The sequence below is a fragment of the Etheostoma cragini genome, chromosome 5 (assembly GCF_013103735.1).
Source record: "Etheostoma cragini isolate CJK2018 chromosome 5, CSU_Ecrag_1.0, whole genome shotgun sequence".
In the NCBI taxonomy this organism is placed as follows: Eukaryota; Metazoa; Chordata; class Actinopteri; order Perciformes; family Percidae; genus Etheostoma; species Etheostoma cragini.
The window spans coordinates 24640849-24667950 of NC_048411.1; the positions used below are offsets into that span (position 1 = coordinate 24640849).

Sequence of the window (27102 nt, forward strand, 5' to 3'; positions counted from 1 at the left end):
ATAAGCAGAATTGTGATGTTGTAGCTAGATGGAATAAATGAGTTATTATATTTGGTAGTGAAATGTGAAACCTTAAACCATCAAACATGAAACACTTATTAAAGTGATAATCGAAAATGTGTTTGTAGGCATTTTGGCGTCACCCTGTGGTCACATCATTATTTCATGAAAGCATGATTCACGCTCCGTGTTTTCACAAATGAAGATGATGATCCCGCTTCTGTATTGGTGCATCCAGTTTACTAAATACTTAAATAACAGTAACCATGTAGTTATATAATCACACAAAGACTGAACATTGTAATTGCTGTTGCAGGGCTGCTGTATTAGACTGCATTAGTTTTTGCTCGTTGTACCTGATAAACTGAGAGTTAATTTGGAGGTTTTAGCCATAGACTGCTATGGTTTTAGCACAGTGGTTTACGCCTCTGGGTCACAAAGAAACTGAAAGCTCAGTCAGCGGGGCAGAAGAGACACTACAGAGACCTATGAGGAAACAGAACTAAGAACAGGAGGGAAATATCTGTGGTCCAAAGAAACTTAAGTTGGAGTATTAAGTTGTTGTACCTCATTGAAAATAGCAATACAACAGTAAATACAAGTCCTGCATTACATGTTTATCATTTAAGTATAGGCAGCATTGTAATGCGGCTGGTCTAGATGAGCACACGATAATGCCTTTTATACTATTTGGTTTTTGTATGTAAAAACCTCCATACCCACACTTTAATTGACATCTCCCTCTTCGTTCTGTTGGAAACTTGGTGAAGTCGTCCAATTTTACAGAATATCTACACTCAACTTTGCAAGCAAAAAAGTGAGATTATCTTCTAAAGTATATGCATTACCCAATATACAAGTAGAGATTAATAAATTAGTCACTTAATCAATAAAACCGATCATTTTGTAAGCATACATGCCATGTCATAATTCCAAGTTTCCAGCTTTTAACATGGCTTTTTTAATGGTCTTGATTTATCTTGAATGATTTTGAGGTTTGATTTGGTGGTTGAGCAAAATAAGGGTAATCGTGCTATTTTACAAACCAAACAATCAGTTGATCAATGGAGACAACATTTAGCAGAGTAGGTCATACTAAAATTAATCATTAGTTGCAATGTGATTCAACATAGTTCTAAATGAGCTGCTCCTCAACTACAACAGTAATATTGTGCTTTTACATCCATGCATGTAGTGTTACAGTCACAGGGGACATTTATCTGCATCTAAATACTTTAGGTAGTCTGTGTTTTTACTTAAGTAACATTTTTCAATGCAGATCTTTTACTTGTGACAAACAAGTAGGCTATTTCAACAGTGTTGCTAATAGCATTTCTTCTCTCAGTTAAAGGATCTGAATAGCCTACTTCCTCCACCGCTGCTTCCAAACTGACCTTATCAGAGCAGCGGAAGCTATGTAAATTTGTGTGGTTGTTTCCTTTATAAGTTCCCCAACTGTGTCATTTAGTTGATCGGAACTTCATAATTACCCCTTTACATCACTCATACTAGTATGCTAAATGTTTTTATGTAGGTTTCTATTGCCAATAGTTGTATTTAAACAGATTAAAAAAAATAAATAAAAAAGCAAACGCTGCGCCCACGGATGGGGAGTGGAGAGAAAAGGAGGGAGGAGTGGAGAAAATAGAGGAGGGGAGAGCCCGAGAGAGGGAGGGGAGCGGAGAGGCGGGTGGTGGGAAGCCAGGAGGAAAAACATTAGCACACATTTCTCTTCACTTAGAGGGGATTTCTTGTTTCTTTCCAGGAGTGCTGGCGACGCGCAGCCCGGCCGCAAGACGCAACGCACGGAGCCAGGACGCACAGTAAGGAGACGCGCTGCCACTGGCCTGTTGTTGAACTTGAAGGCGTGAAGGTGAAGTGGGTATAGTTGACATGCTGAGACGGAGTTTTGAGGGGGGGGGGGGGGGGGGGGGGGGGGAGATGGAGGAGGAAGAGAGAAAGGCAGACGGGCGAACAGGAAGCTGTAGTAGATGGGCCAGCGTTGTCTCCTCTCTCTCTGGTTCATTTATTAGTTCATCAACCTCTGCTGTGCTCCGGGGAGTCATGAACTTAAAAGTAACAGAAAGAATGAAAGAGTGAGTTTAAGGGGGAGTAGCATACGTCCGGGTTAGGTGAAAGGAAAAGCCCCTGCTGCACTTTCTTTACATCTGAACAAATGTACAGTCACCGTGGGTATTTCCAAAAAAACTACACTTACTTTGGTTGTGTGTTGGGTTAACAACGGAGCTTTTGTTTGAACAAACTTCTCCGAAACATCTCACAGGCATTATTTTTAACCTAAACTCTCTTTATTATATATCAGTGTTTCTTGTTTTTGTACAGCAATGTTCTGTTGCCAGTGCTTTCATTCCATGTTTTCGCTCAGAAATAGAAGTCTGTTACGTCGAGAGGACCAGGGCTACACCTTTGTCCGTGGGAGTTGTGGTATGAAAACTACAGGTAGGCTACTTAGTAAATTGTACGGTTTAGCAGTGATAAATGATGAGTAATTTCTACTGCATTGTACAGCGGAAGGTGGTGATAGACTACTTATTCACATCCTGTAGCTTATCCATTAGTGGTGCAGATCATTTTCTATTCAGGGCTAGACAGTAATGTGATGATGTGAAGTTGTTAGTTTATCACCTGTGACTTAAACTAGACATTACAACACACAGTGGTGAAAGAAATACTCCTATATTTTACTTAGGCTAAGAAAACATTTAGCAATAGGCCTACTCCAGTGTAGAAATACTCTGTTACAAAGGAAAGTCCTGCATTCATAATGTTACTGAAGTACAATTGCAAAATAATTAGCATATTAAACACTTAAAGGGGAACTATGCCGTTTTTTTTAGCACAATTTACCGGCTTAACTGAACAGCTTCGGAGTCATTGGAATGGTTATATGACTTTTTTTCCGAGTTGAATGGCGGTTGTGTCGCTCCCCCCTAGCGCCTGTGAGTAGAAAAATGACCTGTGCTACTTTGGGCAGCTGACCTCACCGTCAGGAAGTATCGCGTGATATCAGGTCTCGCAATTTACAGGCCCATTCAGGAAGCTGCTAGCTATGAGAACAAGGCAGCGATGGAGTTTTTCACACTATTGTCTTTGCAGAGCTGGCCAAAAAAGAAGCAGAAAGCTAGGAAAGTATTGTCGGATGAACAGAGAAAGAGGAAACGACTCACCAAGCGAGGAGTCAGACATAAGGAAACATCGGAGCTGCCAAATATTTATTCCAAAGCTGTGGGGGGAGCTCTGTAGAGAAACCTGCAAACAAAAAGCGGAGAAAACAGCGAAGAAATTGCTAATACTGCATTGCGCCCCTTAAGCACAAACACTAAAATTACTCATTACGTTGTCCATTATATTGGATTATAGCCTAATTATGGATGCATTAATGTGTTTACTGTATCACTTAATGTTGCGGCTGGTAAAGGTGGAGCTCATTTAACCACTGTATACTGTGGGTAGCTAAATCTGTAAAATAAATCATTTATTATTTGATTCATATTCTGTATTTATAATCTTAATCTGCCGAGGAGATAGTAAACAAAGCTATCAAAATAAAGTAGTAGTGGAGCAGAAGTATAACGTATTGGAAAATGGAAATATTCACGTACAAGTGCCTCGACAGTGTTCTTAAGTACCGTAAATGAGTAAATGTACTTAGTTACTTTGCACAGCTGAAAACACAGGCAATTAAATACAGGGGCCCCTTGAATGTCTTTAATACAATACATTTTAACTAACCCTTGTCTTATGTGCCTTTATAAAATCATCACTATTTTTGTGTGTTGCTATGATATGTTAGTATTCTTTATGTTAAGTGTCTTTAACAGCAGATAGTCTAGCTAGCTGTGTGGATTTACCCTGCAGAGATCTGAGGAGCAGCTAACCAAAGTTGTCATAAATTGACTGGAGTTTTAAATTCCCAAACAAAGAAAGCGGAAGGTAACAGACATCTAGCCGAAAAAGAAGAACATCCGGTGGAATTTACGGTGGCACAGGAGCAATCCCGGAAGTGGAACGTTGTGGATATAGACTAATGTGGGACTTACAGTAGTAAATACGTGGAATACTCACAAATTAGAGTGCATTCCTTTTCGTAGCTATCAATCAATCAATCAATCAATCAATCAGCCTGCAGTACGACACCCTCTCTCCTTAGACCCTTGATGGAAAGACTGGAAGAAACCAGAACGAACAACATGAATGTTTTTACATAATTGTATGCCAATCCATTGAGTAGACTTTGAGATATTCATATTTCACAGGATTAGTGAAACTTCAACCTGGTGGTGGTGATAAAAGAAAAGTCAGGGCAACACCAACATCAGTACATCCTCTGGGGAATATGAATAATTTTACTAAATGTCATGTGAATTCATCAAGTAATTTTTGAATTATTTTGGTCTGAACCAAAGCTGTGGACCAACAGACAAAACAATAGAGAAAAAAAACTACTGTTGATATAATACATGATATGATATGATACAATAAAGATTAAAACTTAAAGGTCCCTTGGCACGGAAATTTCACTTTATAAGGATTTTTAACATTAAAATGAGTTCCCCCAACCTGCTTATGGTCCCGCCGTGGCTAGAAATGGTGTTATTGTAAACTGAGCCTATGTCCTGCTCTGCCTTTGAGGAAATGAAAGCTCAGTTTGGCCAATCTGGAATCTTGCCCCTTATGAGGTCACAAGGGCCAAGATTCCTCAAAAGCTACAGACGCAGAAATGGCAGGTCCTAAGAAAAGCTCATTGTGGGACTGGCTCTAGTGGCTGTAATTCTGCACCAAGGCTGAATTTTGGGAAAGAGACTTCCGATACAGTATTAGGGGGCCAGTAAGGCCTACATAAAAGCACACAAAGAGCACCATGTCAAGGGACCTTTAAAAAGGAGAAGTATTTTACAAATGCAACACATTGCAAAGTGAGGAATTATTGTGGTCATGAATCGGAGTGTGGGCACAAGTTGGAGAAGGAGTAAGATGATGTAAAGGTTGTAGAGGCAGACTGTATGTGTTGTGAAATAAACAGCAGTAGTTTGGTTAATTAGACAGAAAATGAGTGATAAAGTAGACACTCTGCAATTTCATTTTAACTGAACGTTCTGACAAGTTCAGGTAAATTATATCTTTAAATCTGATCTCAATCAATAACTTCCAGTGCTGCGTAAAATTGAATCTAAATGAATCAAAGTGCAACTTTGTTTTGCAGCTTGAAAGTTGTTCTTTGTGAGATTGATATGCCGCTGTTTCAGAGTCTTTATTGTACATGAAGGAGATTATTAAGCTTAAAAGGTCAATCAAAATGTCTGGGTTTTATAGGGTAAGATGAGAGGAGAAGTGGCTCTGTGGCCTGAGGGGTCAGGTGAATTATTCAGAGGTTGATTGTTTCGGGTCTTTTGGTGCGGCGCTCGGGGCTCCACACTTTATTGTGCCCTTGTGTCATAACTGCATCTCACTTTTCCATTCTTGCTTTGTCAATGTTTATCATCAATGGAGAAAGAGGTCTGTCAGGCAACAGGTGACATCCCTATTCATCCATGCATCAGAGTCACAAATCACTTCACTCTTTAATGTTAACAAAGGCAGAATTCTCTCAACATGCAAGACCTTTTCTCCCAGTGGTAGTATTATTTTTGATAAGGAATAATTTTCTATTTTTTGGACATGATTACAAAAATGAAAAATGAGAGTGTTTGTGATCTGTGACTAATCCTGTGATCAGAAATTCACAGGAAAAACTTCCTCATTTACTCACAGTTAGATTTACTATAAACACTGTCATTAATCAGTAACCCACAGGAACGAGGTCAGTGCATTAGTTTCTGTCTGTTTATTCAACCTAGTGGTCGGTTAGAACAAAGCTGACTCTGTTGTCTGGGGCGGTGGCACAAGTACTCAAAACCTTTTGCTTAAATCAAAGTACCAATACAACAATGTAAAAATACTCCATTACAAGTAAAGGTGATCCATTCAAAAGTCCAAAAAGTGAACATACCTGGCCCCTGTTAACGATACATTGTCAGCTATTTCATTATTGTTTTATTGTTAGTGATGCGTCATTGTATAAGCAGAATTTTACTGTTTTAGTAAAGGGAAAGGGAGCTAGTTTGAACTACTTTACATCAAGTTCAGTTTACTGGTTGCCAACCTAGAGGTTGAGCCCCTTTTAAAGGGTCACAAGATAAATCTGAGAGGTCAGAAGGTGATTAATGGGAAAAAAGAGAATGAGACAAATCACAAATGATACACAAACACACTTTTATAGTAAATAATATAAGCTTATGTGAAATATTGGATAATTGTACCTCCTTTTGGCCTCTAACAGTTATTTAAATGACTCTAAGTGAGAAGTATAAAGGAAATGTATCAATGGAATTGCTAACAACTTATAGACGTTTGAAACTTGTAACAAAGAAAGTCCAACCCACTGTGTGAGAGGTTTGTTATTGGATTTTATGAGCTTATCACATCTGATGTAAAATACGAATGTGTCACTACAGTTGCCATATAACCGCAGGGTAGAAGGAGTATAAAGTAGCATTACAAAACTCAAGCAAAGTAAATGATTCTCAAATTTGTGTGAAACTACAGTACTTTTACTTTTTATTACTGCAATTCTTAAAACATTTAATGAAATTACAATTTTACAGAGGTGGAATTAGCAGATAATTCCTGTGTTTTGTGTTACATAACACTAATTTCTAAGAAACTTTTGAATCCTAATAGAGACTACATTCCTTTTGTCCTGTATAAAGTGAATGTGTTTTGTCTTTTGTGGTCAAGGTTCATAGCTGAGGTTATAAATAAGCTGGAAAACCAAAAGCAAATATGGTTTGTGTGGTTGAGTGGCACAGAAAACAATGAAACAGTAAGGACCATTTTCCCTCACACACAAAGTCGAAACAGTCAAATTAGCAGGTATGAGTTTACTTTCTGGGTTCAAGTCACTGTTAACTGACTAGGGTTGGTTACCATTGGAAGTTAATAAAAAGATACCTGCGTTTTTGAGATGATGCCAAAACAATCAATACATATTTTTCTACAATACCACTTTTCCGTTTAACAAAAAAAAGCCAATATACCCATGTTAAATGTGGTCTCAATACAAGCAGCAGACAAGCACATCTTCCAAATAAAATAGTGTAAAATTGGAGACTGAATGTCATTTAATGCCACCTTTTAGTAGTCTGTTATTTTCCATACTCAGTGTAGCCTTTTGATTGAGACACATTTTGGTGAGAGCTTACATGTCTTATATCTTTTTTGCAATGCAGCAGAACATAATTTGTCTGCATTCTCTGAATGTGTAACAGGGTTGTGTTCACAGATCATACCAATGTGTTTGTATGTTTTAGCCATTTTACGTTTCATTTAAAACAAATTAGTTTTTGTGATGCAGTCTATAATTAAATCCAATATTTAAGAGTCTTCTGCCAAACAGCAATGTTTTCATTGCAAATAACCACCACATAGGTTGCAAATGCAATGTTTAGCTTAGCTTAGCTTAGCTTAGCTTGGCTTACCAACAAAAGCTATGTTAAGAAACAGATTTTGAGTTTGTAAAATTTGTATCTGTATTTGTAAGATTTTGACCACTGGACCGTTTTTTTGCCCCAAACATCCACTGTAACAATTGTGTGTTCACTGTACGCTATTATTGCCTCTCAGCAAACATATTGGACATGTCAGTATGTTTCAACTCAGAACTTGAAACTCTGGTTCTTTCTGAAATTTCCTTAAAGTTTCTCTCTCTTTTTACTGTCATCTCTGTACTTTTATGAATTCCAAGAGATTTATGCAATTGTAGCGTGCATGGGCAAGCTTTTGTGTCTAATCTATTTGTGCCCTGGGCTAATTGTATTATGTCCAGTGGCTTGTATGCAATCACACCGCTTCTAAAATCTGTCTTTTGCTGATTTTAGAAGTGTTTTTGTATCAATTCTGTCTGACCACACAGCAAGGGTGTATCAAAACAGGGTGTTTTAGCCACATTTTGTAACCATTTTAACTGCATCTGTCATTAATGCGTTTTTGACTCATCTGACAGGACAGACACATTTCTAGTACTTTAAGCAATCAAGCTGCCTACACAGGCTCTGGCTGTGTAACAACTAGCATTTCACTTACGCCATACACAGGCAAATGTGAACATGAATGCAGTTTTAGAGTAGATTAGATAATACTTTATTCATCCCACAGTGGGGAATTTCTCTTGTTACAGCAGCAGCGGTTTCCTACAGTAAAAGCAAAACCCAACAAAACAAGGAAAAACACAAACAAACAGGCAAACAACAGACAATGAGCAGAAGGTATGGAATGAATGTAAAGTGGCGTCAAATAAGTCTATGTTCTTCTGTTTTATGAGTGCTGCAATGATCTTGTAGCCTCTGTGGGTGACCTACACTCAATATTGTCCCTGAATGCATCCTGTGTAAACAGAGATAGAGTCCTGAAGCTGCAGCTCAGTTAAAGTGCTGCTAGTGCTATATCACCTGTGTAAGAGGGATGAAACAACAGGTTGATAGTCAGCCATTGGGCAATTTTGGGCCTTTTAAATGTCATCAACTCAGACAACTCCAGAGCAGGTTGCATGCACTCTGCAAAAAGTGCGGTTTCCATAACATCTCCAGCTCCACAAAGACCAAAGACCCTGATCTTGGGGCGCGAGGTTGTGTGTTCCAGTTGAAATGTGGTTGAATTGTGGGCGGGTGAAATCCAGAGTAGAGGTTTTACTCATTTCTGTCCTTTATGTATGACCTAGATACACCTTTTTCCATAGAGTAACAATACATGTAGGCTTTTACTGAATCCAACAGTCTAAAATGTTTGTTTGCTTTAAATCTCCTCAGCGTCCTGTCAGATGTTGCATTGTTTTTTTTCTCTACAAAACACGCTTATTAAATTGAAAACAATGAGCCAGAACTAAAACAATTTTTGAATTAAAATTTTATCAACAACTACATTTTTCTTTAAATAGAAACACAGAAATGTCTTTTTTACCTCATAGTTTTGGTTTTGATGGCACACAGTAACAAGCCTTGTTATTCACAGAAGTTGCTGTTTGGGTAAATTAACTTGCTATCGCTGCTACTTCCTAGAATTGTCACAGTAATATTCTGGACTGACATCTGATGGCAGATATGGTAAAACAACACAGACGCCCAATTTTAAGTGTTTGGGAAAATCAACAGTAGTGTGCAGTTCTCACACAGGAGGGAGGTTTGCTTGAAAAGAACAGTTTCAGTTTTGATTCTGTGATACTGTGCCATATTCTCCCCTCTTTCCCTTAAGAGGTTGCTTTGGCCAATGATCTGAAGTGTGCAGTAGCAACAGGATGTACTGTGTACAGAGAGAAGCTGACCCCAAAATTCTGAGGACACAATAACATCAAAGGTGAAGTCCAGGGCCGAAACGAACAACTGATTTCATCGGTGGTTTACCTGCAGATCATTCTCTTGATTAGAGAGAATGGTCTATAAAACAGTAAAAGAAGATTTACCTGATCAAACATCTTCTTTTAAAACCAAAAGATAGTCAATTTACTATGATGTATGAAATGCAAAATAATCCAGCTCTACCCTTTTTTAGAATCATCAATTTTGGCCTTATTGCTTTAAAATAGGCTTAAAATATCAATTTATTATTAAAAAAAAGGAATTTGCAGATCAATGTTCTGTTGACCAACCAAGGGTTAATTGCCTGATGGCTGAAGCTCTGCTTCACTCTATAGGTTTTCTTTGCTGAGTTCCTCTGAAGAATACAGGGAGGACTGCCAGCTATTATTAGCTATGGCAGATTGATAAGACAAGTACCTGCTGATGGAGATGCACCAGAAAATGTAGGCCTGGTGGACTTGGGAATGCTGAGCACCCTAAAACCAAACCAGGTCTTTGTATTTTAGGATTTCTTCTAAGATATAAATACAAACTTCTCTGCAAGGTTTCTGTTGGTTTTGACAAAAGCACTGTTAGAGTTTTTGGATGCTTTTTTTTAAGTAGCTCTTTCAGGCAACTTTGTTTGGTTCCTTTTAATCATGGATGGATTATTGAATGAGCCTACCAGGCTTAGGCTTGGGGGCCTAAAGGGTCATGGGGCATCTGAGCCAGTGCCTCTGTTTGAAACACTTGACTCTTTTTGTCAGAAAATCACAAAGCTTAGTTTATAGTACAAAGAGATGTAAAGGACTCCTAGGAGATGTGAAACAATGACAAAGAGATGTAAAACAACCACAAAGATGCAAAATGACCTCCTAGATACTCAAAGTGACCACAAAGAGACAAAATATGGCAACAAAGACACAAAATGATCATAAGGGATTCAAAATGGAAACAGAAATGCAAAATGAATACTGTGGTTGTTTTTGTTGCTCTTATGTTGGAGGGGTGGAGGGCGTCTAGATGTCTCTACATGCCCTTAATGTTTGTGGTTGGAGAAACCTTTTGAGTTTAAAGCTCTTTGTTAATTTGGAGAGCACAAGAAGCCATGAACAGCAACTTTTAGAAATGTTTAACTTCTCTCTTCTTGTCTTGGAAACACAAAAGCCAACTCTTTTTCTGCTACACATCTTTCTCTCCTTCTTGAAAACAGACCTAATGTATCCAGAGCCCTGTTTGCTATTAGACAAAACACAAAGACACAGAGGAAAATGCTAAAAATGCAGCAGCTGTGCTCATCTGTTACTGTAGGTCGTTTTGTGATTGGCTTATCTACGGAAACCTTTATGCAACTTTGATGTAACTCCAATTGTTCCCCTGTTGTTTTAAGTACAGTATATGCGGCCTTGTTTAAGTCAAACACAACACTCAGTACATGACTGTGAGAGCTTTTAACTTTTTCTTTCTATGGGAGGTGTGCGTTTCACGTCATGGTGTTTTGTTTTGATAAGCGCTGTGGTTTGGACATGGGTCAAGTTGGATTTAAACTGGCTTCTGAAGGTGGGGCTGGACTACAGCGATAGAAGAACGCTGGTACTGATGGTGACTCTAATATGCCTGAGGACCAAATACAGCATATTAGGCACCTTAGACATGCATGTTTCTACAAAATAAGCTTAAAAGCATGTATTATTCCTCATCCGAGTGTTATTCAAACCCAAGACTCCATGTTTGTTAAGGCTGCACAATTTTCTGAACTTTAATTTGAAATACAATTTTGGGTTTTGAACTAGGGCAGCAACTAACAATCATTGTCATTCTTGATTAATATGCATATGACTTTTTCAATAACCAATTTATTGTTTTGCCTATGAAATGTCAGAAAAAATGGCCATCAAAATGTCCTATACCTGAAGGTGGTATCTTCAAATTCTAAAGTTTTTACAAACAGTCCAAAACCCCAAAACACAGAGATCATACACTACATAAAAGGGCTCTTTAGCCAGTTGGACACAGGCATCTCTCTACGCACACATTCAGAGGAAAAGGTTGTTTCTTTCAGCTGCAAACAAGCGGTCAGTTTTGATAATGGAGCACTGTTCAGCTTTAATTTGAGAAACCAGAGATCACAAATCGGACAAGACATCCATTCATCTGCGTGACCTCTGACCTGTTGAGCCAGTCGCAGGTGGCTGTGACACGGGATACTTTTACCCACCTTTGTTTCTCTGGAATAGCATTAATTCCAGTGTTAGCAGCCTTCGCTTGTGTGTGTGTGTGTGTGTGTGTGTGTGTGTGTGTGTGTGAATTAAAGCAGAGACAAAGAAGTAGGACATTTTCAAAACATCAGTGGCTTTAACATATTAAGTTGGTTTAAGTGTTCCCATGTACCCACTTATATGGAACAGTTTGTGGTGTTTAAAAAAGTATTCTAACACAGGAAATATAACTGTACATGCAGGTAGCAAGCAATTACTCTCACTTTATTTGAAAGCTGTATAGTCATCCCAGCATCCCCATAACGATTTCACTGGAAAACAGTTTGGTCTCTGGGTTGTGTCATCGCTGTAGTAAAGCCTGGAAAGTCTGAGTATCTGCCAAAACCAACAAGAACGTGAAACTCTAAAACAACTCCCCAATACGTCACATTGCGCACCATTTTGACATTCGGATTTAAAGTCTAGTTAAATCTTCATGATGACTGCAGTGAGTTTTAAAAGTCACGTTTTTCCTTTAAACCAGGCTGGAGACGCCTCTCTGTGTCGGGTCACATTAGTCTGTGTTTGTCTGTGGAGTAAACTGGGTGGGTAGTTTTGAGGGAATGAATAGGTGGACTGTTTGCCTAGGGGTCTTTATGGTAGAACTTTGTCAAAAAGTAGATGATGGGCGGTTACAGAGTGCTTGTGTATGTATGTGTGTGTCTTCAGTATATAAAGTTTATGTTTTTCAAATGTAAACTAACATAAGACTCAAAAACACCAAACATGTGAGGGGACATGTGAACCCAGATGAATGCACACATAAAAACAATGTGTGTGTGTGTGTGTGTGTGTGTGTGTGTGTGTGTGTGCGCGCGCATGTATGTGTTTTCCAGAGCCTTGGCATTCCTGTTAAATTCGCACACATTCTTCACTAACACATGTAGTTGGTATTTATAGCTCTGCAGCCCTGACGTCACCTTGGCAACAAACGCTCAAAACCGCCACTTCCTCAGCATGGGCAGACAAATATATACATGCTTTTTAACTTGACATTTGCACTTCGCTAGGTTCTTTTCTCTGGTGAATATGGGGTTTGTGGTTTTTGTACAACTATACCTGTTTTTGCAAAACGCACAATCACTGGGCCGAGAAGTATATTAATCCTGCTCCATAATTTTTCTAAACGTATAAAATTATGACAAACCTTTCTAAATTACGATATAACTTTCATATTATCACGGCATACCAAAGTATTCAGTTTTAACAAAAAAAAACTTTTTCTCATTATAACAACATATAGCATTAGGTTTGCAGAGAATCAACATATTCTTGGTTAAAGTCCGAGGTGGAAGAAAAACGTAAAAGTAGTATTACCTTTTCTGTAAAATCTTATTACATGTTCTGATTCTAAAATTTGTAAAAAACAAAACAAAAGTATTATCAAAAAAATGTATCAAAAGTACTCAATATGCAGAATTGCTCCTTCTGTTTTTTGTCACTAACAGATACATGTAAGAGCATTTTTATGTTGCAGATCGTCAATGTGGATGTGTCAATAAAATCTACTGGCGTACAAAATACCAGATTTGCCCCTGGAATGTAGTGGAGTAGAAGTATAGAGGAGCAGAAAATGAAAATTATCAGGTATATCAAGTATATGCATGTCAAAACTTTACTTACATACAGTAGCTTACTTGAATGTAATTAGTTATTTTTGCCGCTGAAATGTATGCTAGTGGATAGGAGCATAAAGTCGAAGAAAATGGAAAAGTTGTACTTAGGTACAGTACTTGAGGAGATGCACTGGTTACACTTTAGTTTGCATACCGGCCCTTGTGGGGGTCATGACTCCCAGGTTGGGAACCACTGGCTTGGAACAGTTAATTAGATTCAGCACTTAGTTTCGGGCCACTGACAGAGAGCCGTGATGGCACAGTTGACTACCGATGATTATTGGCTTGGCGGGTCAGGGCTCTAATAGAAGAAGCCACTAAAATAACAGTGGCATACCAACAGCCACTTTTCTGCTGAAAAAGACATCGCTCTTCATTTTCGAACTCTTACTGTCGGATCGGGCAGATAGCTGAACGAGTGGATGTCTAGCCTGAGAAGGGAGACTCCCTCTGAGTCACTCTGCCCTACGTGGGAAAACATTAAAAGGTCTTAGGGCTGATGCAAACCTGAAGCAAGAACGTTTGGATTAAAAAGGGGGAGTGAATTCAGATACATAGCTGTGTGATGGCACAAACGTAAACAGACTCAAAGCTCAAAACCGTTTGAGCTGTTGTGGTTGGTTAAGCAATGTTGTCTCTCTTTCCTCTTTTCTTCTTTACTCGTCATTAAAAAATGTTGGCTGTTTATTTAGCATGTTCCCTATACACGTACTCTCATGTTTTGCAGTTACCACACATTTCTCTGTGAATGCTCATTCTGCTGTCCAGTTCCAATGATATTTAGACCAATGAGAAGTGTTAATGCTCTGAAGTAATTGGTTTCATCTCAGCACCATTTTGATAATTCCACCTTGTCTATGTGGTCTGAGAGACCTTCCCATGTAGAAATAAAAGTTTTTTTAAACAGCTACCTAAAACCTGCTGTAACCTTAGTTTAAATAAAAACCTTAGGACTGGGAAATGATTACCTCATAGAGCACATTACGGAAAATGTCCTAATGGCAGCTGGCAGGCATTAAGTAATTTTCACTAAAACAGCAATGATGTTTAACCTCTACAGTTTCCGGGAGAAACCCGATGTTTGACGTAAACAGTCTGGAGTGCGATTTATTTCCTGGCGATGCAAATATTAGGTGACTCAGATTTACCCCTTTGTTCAGCCACTAAGTAACAGCTGTCTCTTCTTCTTCACAGACTAGTATGATGGATAGATAGCAGGAAGAAGAGGAGGAAGAGAAGATGTCGTTCTTTGGCATGGACTGTTTGAGGAAGAAAGAGAGAGGTAAGACCACATGGATTTCATTCAGCCAAATTAGTTGCCATTACATTGTCATATCAACAAAAGTTATGATGTTATTACATGTTTGGATTCATTACATTTTGATTAAAGTGCTCAGAAAATAATTGAACAATTTCATGACAACTCATCAACTCCATCTGTTGATGAAGCGATATTGTTGAAAGCTCCAAAAATGTAAAATAACCTGTTCAAATAGATTTTTTAAATATTTTCTTAAATAAGTGTATCAAATAATACCAATTTGCAACGTAGCTTGTGTTTTTTGCTACAACAAGACACTGTAAACATGTTGCTTCTGAAAAGTTGAAAGACAGTTAAATATGCAATTAGAGAACAGGACTATCTGTATCTCCCAAATCCACACCGCATACTACTTATTACTTCTAAGCCCCCCCCTCTCTTGGCTTAAAATGACTCACCGCTGTTGGCTACGGCCGCTGAACAGGCTACACGTTGTTAACAGTCGTGGCCCGCTTGCCTGGTCCTCTGGCAACATTGGAAATTAGCAGGGTTAGCATGGCGGCGTTAACCAGGACCAGTCAGGATCACTTTACTGACTGTTTCTCAATTGTTTTACAAGTAACCAACTCAGGTACTATACTAAAATGCCCGTCCCTAGTAGCTGTGATAAATTAGATCAAAGCTAAGGCTTACCTGTTTGGGAGGAAATTAACCAACTCTGTGTCCTTTTAGGCTTTTAGCTCTCCCGATCTTTCAAACACATCTCCAATATTTACCCAGGGTTTTTTACGTCTTTGGTCAAGCAACTGTTAGAAAAATACTGGCATTAGCATTGTTGTCAGAAAAGATAGTACTTCAACTTAGCATGTTTCCTCAATATCTGATGACGCATTGGGGTTATTTTTGGATTTATTACAGTGAATATATAACATGTTGGACGTTAATTATTAGTTATAAAATGTGTGCCAACATGTGTTCCAACTGTTGGGGTTAGGGTGTTTATTTTCTATTTTGCATCTGTACTTTATTATGATGTGCTTTGGATAAAACTTATAGACACCATGATATCAGTACATAAAAATTCAAGATGATAATTTCTGTTTTTTTAAATCAGAGCTGGAGAGGAAACTTCGCGCCAACGACCGCGAGTACAATCTCACCTTTAAATATGCAGTAAGTATTATTATGTGGTGTTGTTGGTGACTCTTGCACTCATACAGTTAATCAATGTGAGGTTCTATTGACACACATAAACACCTGTACACTTGACTTGACACTTGACTGATAATTTATGGTAAATGTATTTTTATAGCCAAAAGTTTTGTTGTTATTATTAATATTATTATTACTGTTAGTATTGTTGTATTTATACTGTCTTTCTTTTTTGCTCTATACTGTATTCTTCTTGTTGAAAACTGCTGCTGGAAATTCCAATTTCCTTGCGTGAGTCATCCCAAAAGGATTAATAAAGAGAAGTCTAGGTCTAAGTCCTCTACAAAACATCTCAAATAGAAGGATGTGTACAGTGGATACAGCCCACTTACCTAATAGACAAAACAGCATTCTACCCCATATCAGTCACTATCAATATTTAAAAGAGAAACTCTCCCTTGTTTGTGTGTTTTGCTGCTTTTCTGGCCGTGGGAACTGCCAAAGTTAAAAGGTTGAGTTTGCTAGGTTGTAAACTTTTTCTCCTCAGTTTGTTCTCTGTGTTGTTGCAGTCAAGGTCAAAACTCTCTTTTAGTATTAACATTAACATGCATTTAGCTGTTTTGTGATTGGGTTTAAAGGTGTTACATTAGCCAGTGAGTTGTGTAGAAACCCTTTGACTTGCAGCAGCTTTGCATACATGCAAAAAGAGGTGTTGCTTCTACTATGACGATGGCTGCTATGTCCGTATGGGGGATGATTTTATTAAGAAAGGAAAAATGGAAATAGCAATTTTTCTCTACTATGATTAATCCAAACCACGTCCTCCATACAACTGAAACCCGTGGAAAATACCAAAAAGGGTGTAAACATATCCTGCGCTTTCATCCTCCTGATAAGGTCCACCTGGCACAGAGCCGATGCTTCCCACCAGATTACACTCTCATGAAACTCATAAGGATTTTTCTTCACATGACGACAACCTGAAATGCCCAATAAAGGCTTTCATTATATTTAATGTTATCTCTGCTGAGTCAACACACATTTAGACATGCTTTACTCTTCTGTCCCCTTTTATGTCTTTTGTTTGTGGATTTAACCTCTTTGAATGGGCTCGCGGCACCTGTTTACGTCAATGATACATTAATTTATAAACCCCTGGACTTCAATAACTCAGATGTGTTTTATCAAGATTTCTTCTTATGTTCAAAAATGTTTGCACATTCAAAACATATTCCACATATCTGTTTTCTATATTCTATTTTTGCAGAACATTTGCTTTAAAAAAGTGATGGTTACAAGAGCAACCATTACAAAATCTAGTGCCGACATGTCCGCTGTAAATGACACCTATGACCTTGTCTATATCCACGACCTTCCACTCCCGGGGTTGCTTTGTTGCTGTCGGAAATTTCCATATGTTCTTCTTTTCGGCCGGACAATCCTTTACCTTCCGCTTTCTTTGTGTTGGAGTTTTAAACTCCGGTTGATTTTATGATGACTATGGTAAAAATGTAAAGCTGAAAATATCTTGAAAAGGTCCATATATGAATTAAATGACATTCCTCACACATATGGATTTAACAATAAGCCTATATGCATACTAACTTTCTCCATTCCTTTACACCCATTCAGACGAACGCCATCAAGACCTCCAAGTACAACCCCTTCACCTTCCTACCTCTTAACCTGTTCGAGCAGTTCCAGAGGATTGCTAATGCCTACTTCCTGTTTCTGCTGGTGCTCCAGGTGAGGGGAAAAAAAACCTCATGAAATTACATGCAGGAATCATACACACAAGGCTGCCATACAACTGTCAAGTAAATTGTATGTAAAATAATGGAAATGAATGCAAATTAAACATGCGTCTCAGATTAGTTAAAGACATAATTGTGCTAATGTCAGGTTGCTAGCGCAGTAGCCTAGTTCTACTTATATTAGCTTATGCCACGGAAGCTCATCTGGATGGTAGCATTGTTCCAGTAACGTTAATGTAAGCTGCTTGCTACAAATTCAAAATAATGGAGAGAGTCGTCTCCCCTGCACCCTCCTCCGCGGACTCAAAGTTCACGTTGCCGAGACTGCAGCATCCTCAACAATGTTGCTAGACGATTGTCTCACATAGCCAGACATCACTCCATAGCATAGCGGAGTTGCTAACTTATGCTTGCTATATTGACTCCTAATTTCCACCGGTTGCTGTACGTCTGCGGATCCGCAAAAGAACGGCGGCGGAGTCATTAGGTTTCCATTAAAGTCAATGTGTATATTACCACTGACTGCAGAATGGCTTTGTTTTGACTCCGTCCCAGCTTCGGCAGTCTGTGCAGCCCTCAGGAGCTTTTAAGATTATTTTTGGGACTTGTTTACCTTTTTATCCAGAGTGACAGCATGTTTCCTCTATATCTGATGACACATAGGGTAATTTTGGGATTTATTACAGTAAATATATTACATATTGGACCTTTAAGTTAAAGAATGCCCCTTTTTCAAAATGTTATACAGTATATAATATTATTGGATTCTAATTATTTATGCATTTATGTGGTTATCACTATGTTGCAGATGGTTATGGTGAAGCTAATTTTAATGACTTTGCTAATGCTGTGTAGAAGTAGCTTCATGTATACTATAGTGGAGTAAAAAGTGCAATATTTTCCTTAGAGATGTATGAGAGTGGAAGTATATAGTATCATAAAATAAAAATATTGGAAAGTGCCCCGAAATTGTACTTAAGTACACAATAACTGCACTTTGTTCAATTCCACCACTGCTATTAATTGATAGGTGCCGTATACTATACCTTTACCCCAGCAGCTCCTACAGTGAAATAATAGCTACACCTGGACTCCCTAACATACTATCTGTACTGAACTCAATTATATTAGTGCAGATTTGTGGAAATGGAACATATATAATGTATTAGTTGCCATAGACAGTAGGCCCTTGAAACACCTGATGTATTGATAATTAAAAGTTGTGTGGAGCTCATGTGTTTAAGCCTTAGGGAGACACTAAATGTTTTATTAGGAGACACAATGTAAGAAAACATTGTTTTCCTAACAAAGAAAACCACACAGATCATCTGTGGATTAAAATAAATGTAAGGCTGTTGCTTTGACAGCATTATGAGAACAAGAGAAAAGACAAAATTCACTCAATAAGCGACTTCTCTTTTTCACAGTGAAGCTGTGTGATAACCAAACAGGATATGGATGAATCAAGTGCAATGAGGTTAAGGAAGTGTAATATCCAGTACAGGAAGTTGCCTCATCATGTGCGAACAGCAATGTTGCAAAACAGAGTTCAGTTGGTTCGGTTGACTGACAAGGAGGAACTGCAGCACAACAGCAGTTTCAAATGAATGAGATACAACAGATATACATATATTTTCTGTATACGCTATTGTATTTATGCATCATATTTAGGGTTTGAGACTTCATGACACGGGCTTATAGAATACTATCATGTCTTCATTGACAGAAAACAACTTTAAAATGTTCTTGGATCCACACAGACAATTTAGTTAGTTCTTACTTGTTGTATGAACATTGGCTTAATGTTCAACCACATTTCATGGAAATCTAGAAACAAGTTTTTGAGCAACAAAAAAAGTCAAACAAACAGGATAGGACTGAAAAAATCCTACTTGGTAGATATACTTTGTAGACATAATGAGCACATATGATTATGATTGTCTCATTAGTATTTTGCAACATAAACTTGTCTTATAGACCCAGTTACATGCATATATTGTACACAAAGGCTAAACAATTGATAATGTTTTTGGAAATGCTAAAGAACTTTTCTCATAGACAGATGAATGTTTTTGCAGTGCAGTATTGTTGTCTTCCTAAAGCTCGTCATTGCGTTTTCTAAAAGTAGGAGAGCCTTTTATTAAACTACTTAATTTCAGATTATGTATGTTAAGTTTTCCTTGAATTAATGCACACACAAACATCTTTCTTTTGCAACCTCTCTTTACCGCAAATCATTTGGAAAGTTTAAAACAAATGCAATCTTGTATACAATTTCTTTTCTTCTAATTGAGTATTTATGCCATGTCCTGTGCATGTTTTTAATTACATGTCCTCATTCTTGTTTTTAACAAGACGGTCTACTTTTCTGCCAATCACCCACACAATATGGATTCGCGGTCTACCTTTTGCAATTTTCTCTATTACATGCAAAAATAAACTAACTTTACTAAAGTAAACTAAAGACAGTTTTCTGTGTGTGTGTGTGTGTTCTTCAGGTGATTCCCCAGATCTCCTCTCTGTCCTGGTTCACCACGGTCGTGCCTCTGGTCCTTGTGCTGACAGTCACCGCTGCCAAAGATGCCACCGACGATATTGTAAGCAAATGTGTTGTGTGTACCATTTCACCTTGCACTAATTTCACTACTTTGATTTTAGATGGATTAGTAAATAAAATTAGAAAAACATAAAAACAAAGAAATTCATACATCTTCCAAGTATAATGATTTTAAAATGTATTAAGTTTATTTATAAAAATGGTTGCAATTTTGGATCTGCTCCTAAATCCAGGCAGATATTCACTTCACAGTTGATTGGATCTTTAAAGCATGTGGAAGCAGATTTCCCTGCATACTTCCGTCATGCCAACCCTTAAAAGGCTGACTATATACAGCTGAAAACTAACGGTGTTGGTAGTTTGGTTAGGTTAAAAACGATGATCCCTGAAAATGCAATCGTCCGCGGAAAGCAGAGGTATTCAACTTAAATTGCAAGAGGTCCAGTAAGCCAACCCTCTGCCCCTGCAGAGGTCCGAAGAATTCGATACCTAGAAATATATATTAAATATTAATGATAATACTACTAAGAATACTATAGGAATCACATTTTTAATCTCAAAGAGGCCAAAATGCAGTGTGTATAACGAACATTTGATGAAATAAAAAGTTACATAAATCCATCAAATCTAAATTTGCAGTGTAAATATACCTTTCAGTCCATAAAAATGAAACCTCCTCTAAAGGAAAAACTAAATAAGGTGCTCTGTTAGGCTGATCTGAGCTCAATACTCACTTAAAGATAGAAGTACAAGCTTCCTAAAATTCCTAAAATACAGTGCCTATATTGAACAAGCATATGATGAATGGAAAAACAACACATATGCCCGCTGTTGCTCTGTGAGAGAGTGAGACAGGACTTGTATAGATTGCTCTTTTTGGGCTTTGGGCACGTTTCAGTGTCCTGACCTCCGACTGTTGTGGCTAAGTTTTCTCAGAGTGTCTGTGTCTAGTTTCATATTAGCGTTTAATAATTTCTCTTTTGACAATTGCAATAGACTTCGTGGACACCGACCTTGTAGACTTCTTAGCAGGAAATATAAAGGGTACTTTTCTGTCCACTCGTTAATGTCAGTCAACTTTTTTATATTTTGATAATGCCATGTGCTTTTATCGTATTGTGTACCCGTGTGTACCTCGGTTAGCTCGAGTCTCTCCTGCATGTTTTGCAACCTACAACCTACAACAAACGCAGGTTGCAGGACCTTTAGAGCTCTGCAGAGCTGGCCTCGTTTCGTTCTGTTAAAAGTTCCTTTATTAAAAAGATAAATATGCATATCATTTATCTATTTTTCCCAGTTGTGTCAAAAGACTGCCAGTTGTGGACCCTTGCCGTAAAGGTTATATGCTTAGTGTAGAAATTAAGCAGCATGCTTCACCTTCTCAGTTTGGGAACCACTGCTTATGTTTTCCTGACAAGGAACTTCCTCAGGTTGTGTGAACAAAGACTGCCCTCTTTCAGTGCCAAAGGTGGACATAGTGTGACATTGTTTATCTGTCCCAACATTTTTAGGGGGATGTAAGCGTGGATGGTTGTGCCTCCAAAGCTTGAGACTTTGAGACCAAAGACTGTTTAAATTTTGTCTCTCACCAACAGTCAACACTGGTTTATTTTAACCATGAACTGAAGATATACATCAGTAGGTATGAGAACAACTTGGCTAAATAAAGCTGACACTCACAGTCATACTGAACAAACACACTGAAAAATAAGTAAGGACAACATATTTAGCAGCTGATCAGGGAGGAATATCTATTAATATGAAATGAACTACTACCTTGAAAATACGTCATTTTAAAATATCATCCTCACTGCACATATTCAGCAACAACAATATTGCAACTCTTTTACAATCACAAAAGGTACTGTATGCTATTTCATGTTATCTCATGTAGCTGATAAACAACATTTACTCTATGACTGTGTGAAAAACAATTTCACTCACATCAGTAGTCTGGTGTGCAAAACACTTCATACTCCTCTTACCTGTGTGCATGTGTTGGTTCAAGTGTTTATCAGTCCGCTCAACGTCAAATTATGGTTGCCGTGGCCACTGTTTCTCTGTTTGATTAAGTTTTGATCCAAGCTCATTTTTGACCTCTGTCGAACTCAGGCTGACATTTTGTTTTCATTAATTCAGTGTTTTGGAAAATGGAATTTTTTTAAATGCATGACATTCTTTGTCTTATAGTCAAGGCATCCTTTTTCTGTAATGTGATTCTTCGACAGACTATTTTATTAGCCAGATTTTTGAAAATGTTGTAATGTATTTCTCCTTTACTGACAAAAGTATGTCTCATGGGTTTTAAGATTAGTTGAGAAATAAGAAAAGTTCCAGTTCCCATATACCAGGTGACCTCTTAGTGATAGTTCATCAGGAAGTAGACTTTTTTCGTTTATTGCTTTGCGGGAACCGAGACAGAACTAAATGTGCCTCTAAAACAACGAAAGGAAAATTTATTTTTGTTTCAGCTGTCAAGGGCAACCAAAAAAGTGTATGTGTGTGCGTAAGAGTGTGTGCATGTGCATGGCACCCAATAACATAATGCCAAACCACCAAGATAAAATATCTGTTGTCATGGGTTAAACATTAACTGAAGGAGGAGTACACAAGCCTTTTTGTTTGGTAGAGGTGGTGATCCTGAACGGTCCTTGCAGCCGCTGCCCATCTGTTCCTGAAGTGAAGTCACTGTGGGTTCAGGTTTGATTTGATCTTTGCAAATACACAGCAACTCCAGACTGACCATGTATGGGACTTTGGATGACCTTGCAAAACAAACGCTTAAATAACGCCTCCAGTTTTGGGAAAGCTGTTGTGAAAGGATATTTTTTATAAGCTAACGCCTACTGCAGAAATGTGAATGGAAGTTAACTGGAATTTAGGAGATATTATTCTGATGCCATAATGTTATGTCTATGGATATAATCTCTGAATTTCATTTGGATAAAGCCTCACATTCCATTAGTTTCACAGTTAGAAATCAATGATCTTATTCAGTGGCTCCTGAATTGGGTTCGGTGAAAGCAGAAAAAACCTTAATACTACAAAATTTGTGCCAATTCTGTTAAACTTTGCTTTTCCATGTAAGTGATTTGATAATTTCTCTTTTTCAGAAATGATATATAAATCTGTCTTTAGTGGGACTAGTCACATCTGGTAAAGGGAACTCCCTGCTGAGTTTAATGATACCTCACACAAGACTTTACGTCATACAGTTCATTAGCTGTGAAAGGTGTCGTGGCAAAAGGGGTCGGGGCAAACCTTTACTTATAAAAAAGGAAGTCTCTGGTGAGTACAGTGATACCTCACACGAGGGTCTACATCAAATGAGTCATAATTTATATAATGGGGCGTGGGCTTCACCTTAGCGGGCGGGTCAAACCATGACCAACCAAAAATAAACTTTCTGCTAAGGCGGCCTTTACCTCACCCAGTAAGTGTAAGTGAGTCCTGCAGCGGCCAGGGTTCGAATTCGTCCTGCGGCCCTTTGCTGTGTGTCATCCGAGGAAATATCGACCTTTATATGTCCTCGGGGGGGACTCTTATGAATCCTGAAAAGTTTTAAGCCAAAAATAAAAAAAGTGTTAAAACTGAGCCCCGCTTTGAAAGTTGTGCTGGTGATTAGAAAGGGAACCAAACTGAATGTCTCAGCCTCCTCTGTCTCACTCATTGAACTAAATATTGATCGGAAACTTAAGAGGGAGTCAGAATGAAATGTTAACTGATAAGTTTCATTGGAATTTTTGTCAGAACTAATCAGTAATTCAGTGGTACAACTCTCATTGTCTCTTTGCGTGTTTCTTTCCAGAATCGCCACAGGAGCGACAATCAAGTCAACAACAGAAAAGTTCAAGTCCTGATTGACAGGAAGTAAGTTTTTCCATGGGAAGCATGGGAAACACAACAGTGTGGGCCTACCCAAAGTGTCAGGTAGTTACATGCTGGTTTTTGTGTATTTAAAGAGGCTTTAAGCTTTCTGGACAGGTAGGTGTTTCTCAAGGAATCTTTTGGGGGCCATTTAGCTTTATGAAGAAGCCCCGAAAATATCGTTAAAGTCATAGTATTTGCTTGATTCAGCTCTAAGGGTGGTATAAAGCCAGATCTCATGCACAAATCAAGCATAACTCACATATTTGAGAATGCAGACCTCAGGTCAAACAGGATACAAAACAAGCACACCCCACACTCCTGCAGCTGCTTCCTAATATACTGACATGTGCAAAATACAAAGCAAAGGTCACAAATATCCAGTGGGCTTGTCTATAAACAGAAGAATTGGAAGTCATACAAAGATATATGTGCATTTTTTTCTCTTTATTTATTATAAGGTGAAAGTTTATTGCCTTAAGTCAAGTTCTATTGGCTGTTTCAAGCCCGTCTCCATTTTGCCAGATATACAGTATATGTAATTCTGGTGGATCCAAAAAAAACAGAGCATGTTTTTCTACCATCCTGGAATGTTGTGTGGACTAGCCAGACCTTCCTCCGCAGAGCTGTGTAGGTCTGGCATTATAAGACTACTCATTAGTCACCCAAAGAGAGGTTTTTCCAATAGAACAGAGGTGTAAAAAGTAATCAAATATTTTACTTAAATGAAATAACTTAATAAAAATCTGCTAATTTGAAATGTACAAAGCTATATCAAATTAACGTACTTGTTATATAAATAGTATGTTTATGAAATGATACATTTCATTTAAAGGTGCCCTGCCACATGTATTTAACTACTTTGAGGTAATGTCTGAAGTTCTATCTTGGACTCTGTAAAATGTTTTGTTGAAAAAATGCCTTGCTTACCTTTGTTTCAAGCCATTCTAGCGTGGTATAGAAAAACTTCAGCAAGACTGAGCTTGCTTTGTGTCAGTTCTCATTAATATTTAACGAGCTAAGCTGCTTGACTCTGATAAATAGCTAGCCAATGAGAGCCTGGCTATAATCATCCTTTACCCAGCACAACTGGGCGAGCTCATGAATGATAATAAGCTCAGGCAACAGGATGGCAGACTGACCAGCTTTTTTAATTGGCCAGATTTCTCCGCTTATTTCTTGTCAGTGGCTAGAGCTGACAGAGGACGTACCAGTTCATTTTCACATTCATGACATGACACATATGGACCTAACATATTTCTAAAGAAATTGTGTGGCAGGGCACCTTTTAAGTGTATGAAGTTTTGGGAAAAAAAGATGAATTGATATGTTTTATTACTTTTGGACAAAGAAGACAAATTGGGAAAATGCCCATTGACAATATAATTATTTACAAGAGTTAAAGTAAACGCCTACTGGTCAACTGTGTACCATGAGGTTATCATGAAGCATGAAATAGAAAACCCTGAAAAGTGTCAAATATTTTTGTTCCAGCCAAGTTTTAAAAGCTATTATTGGCAGACAGATAATACAGGAAACTGTCAGGAACTGCCTTGGAGGAAAGGAAACTAATATTAGGATGACCTCAGTGTTCAGAATTTTGCACAGTTTATTTCCTGACAATTCTCAAAGAAGAAGGGAAAAGAAAACCTTTTCTCTAAATTCCACAGTCAGTCTAAACATCCTTTTACCAGCCTGTTTCTTGTTCTCAGACTGCGGAGCAAGAAATGGATGGATGTCCAGGTGGGAGACATCATCAGGCTGGAAAACAACCAGTTTGTCACCGTGAGTAAATTGGTGAAACATAAATAGGCTTCTACTCCTATCCCAAACTTTGTGTGTGTGTGTGTGTGTGTGTGTGTGTGTGTGTGTGTGTAAAGAAAGTTACACATCACGTTTGTCAGACAATCTGAACAGATGTCACTGATAAAACCTTCTCTAATTGCAGGCTGACCTCCTGTTGCTCTCCAGCAGTGAACCACTCAACCTGGTGTACATTGAGACAGCAGAACTGGATGGGTCAGTCTATTTTTTGTTTAATGTCATGATGTGAGTTTGTTTAACATGCAAATAATAATGCCTCAACAGCCATTTACACTATTGTTCAATGTCTCTCATTTTTGTCATTTTTGTCTCCTCCTCCTCTGTACTTCTTTATCTTCCTTCTGGTTTCTACCGTGTCATTCTCCCCCTCTTTTTTTACTTTAACGTCTTCCTCTTCCCTTCCTCAGAGAGACTAACCTGAAGGTGAGACAGGCCCTGACCGTGACAGGAGACCTGGGAGAGGATAGCGAAAAACTGGCAGACTTCAACGGTAAGACTAATAGAGGACTACCAACTTGTCTGCACAGTATATTAACATACACACTATGCAGGTTTGTGATCGTCCGTTTGCAGTTGTGAATTGATTTCTCACCTTCTCAGACTCAATCTTCTCTATACCAACATAGAATGTTCAGATACGTGTAAACTGGTTTCTACCTTCTTCAGTTCTCCAGGGAGCATAATAGGTTTCTAAAACCAGAATATGTTAACATGCACAACACATAAGCAGGATACAAGTCATATAAACACACTCACTGATAAAAAGTACAGTATGTGATTTTGACTAGGCAATATAATCTGGAGAAGGTGCACAGACACAAACAGTAGTATTGTGTTTAAAGTGTGGTTTATGGTTGTGCGGGGGCTACACTAAGAGTTTTCGACGTAGCCTACATAAGTGGCCTGAACTGAATATACTATATATATATATTTATACATACATATATATTATCATTCACTTCCTTAATTAAGTAGCAGTGATATCGTGTTAAATAATAATAATAATAACAAGAGACCCATTTTAAATTATGGAAAAAGGGAGTCAAAGTATCACTTAGCTACCCATTGTTGCTGTTACATCAGTTTTCATGAAAAGCTAAAACATGTCCCTGCTGTTTTTGTACTTTTAACTCTAAAATAAAAGTTGTATTACTACTATATTCAACAGTAAAATTTATAATAAGTAAACATATGTACATTTTACAGTTTCACATGCTTATACATTTGATTACAGCTGTTTATAATGGTCTTTTATCATAACCATGCATTTGGACATTGGTTTGAGACTAAAATTCATTTGAAGACCCAATGTGTAAGAGGGTCTTTGTAAATTCCCAGTGGTACTATAACCATCTCCTAATCTGACCCGGGAACACTATGATGAATAAGTTTAAACACAGAGACACATAGGCCTCAATTTTTAC

The 27102-nt window shown here is 38.0% G+C and overlaps 1 protein-coding gene and 1 long non-coding RNA gene across 3 annotated transcripts in view; one reads left to right on the forward strand and one right to left on the reverse strand.

Moving 5' to 3' along the window:
* The first annotated feature begins 1673 nt into the window (after positions 1 to 1673).
* LOC117944555 (phospholipid-transporting ATPase ID-like) overlaps positions 1674 to 27102 on the forward strand; it is a 52111-nt gene continuing 26682 nt past the window's right edge. For both annotated transcript variants that reach the window (XM_034871434.1, XM_034871435.1), the window contains exons 1-9: positions 1674 to 1823; positions 14458 to 14545; positions 15639 to 15697; positions 17309 to 17422; positions 19929 to 20027; positions 23796 to 23857; positions 25567 to 25639; positions 25803 to 25873; positions 26086 to 26168. In XM_034871434.1, coding sequence (XP_034727325.1) covers positions 14503 to 14545; positions 15639 to 15697; positions 17309 to 17422; positions 19929 to 20027; positions 23796 to 23857; positions 25567 to 25639; positions 25803 to 25873; positions 26086 to 26168 — 604 coding nt within the window. In that variant the 5' untranslated portion in view covers positions 1674 to 1823; positions 14458 to 14502. The remainder of the gene's footprint in view (positions 1824 to 14457; positions 14546 to 15638; positions 15698 to 17308; positions 17423 to 19928; positions 20028 to 23795; positions 23858 to 25566; positions 25640 to 25802; positions 25874 to 26085; positions 26169 to 27102) is intronic.
* Positions 3061 to 26606, reverse strand: LOC117944589. Its single transcript, XR_004656611.1, has 4 exons — positions 26597 to 26606; positions 26326 to 26331; positions 20661 to 20665; positions 3061 to 3313 (listed from the first exon to the last, which is right to left on the reverse strand). It is a non-coding gene; the product is annotated as an uncharacterized LOC117944589 (long non-coding RNA).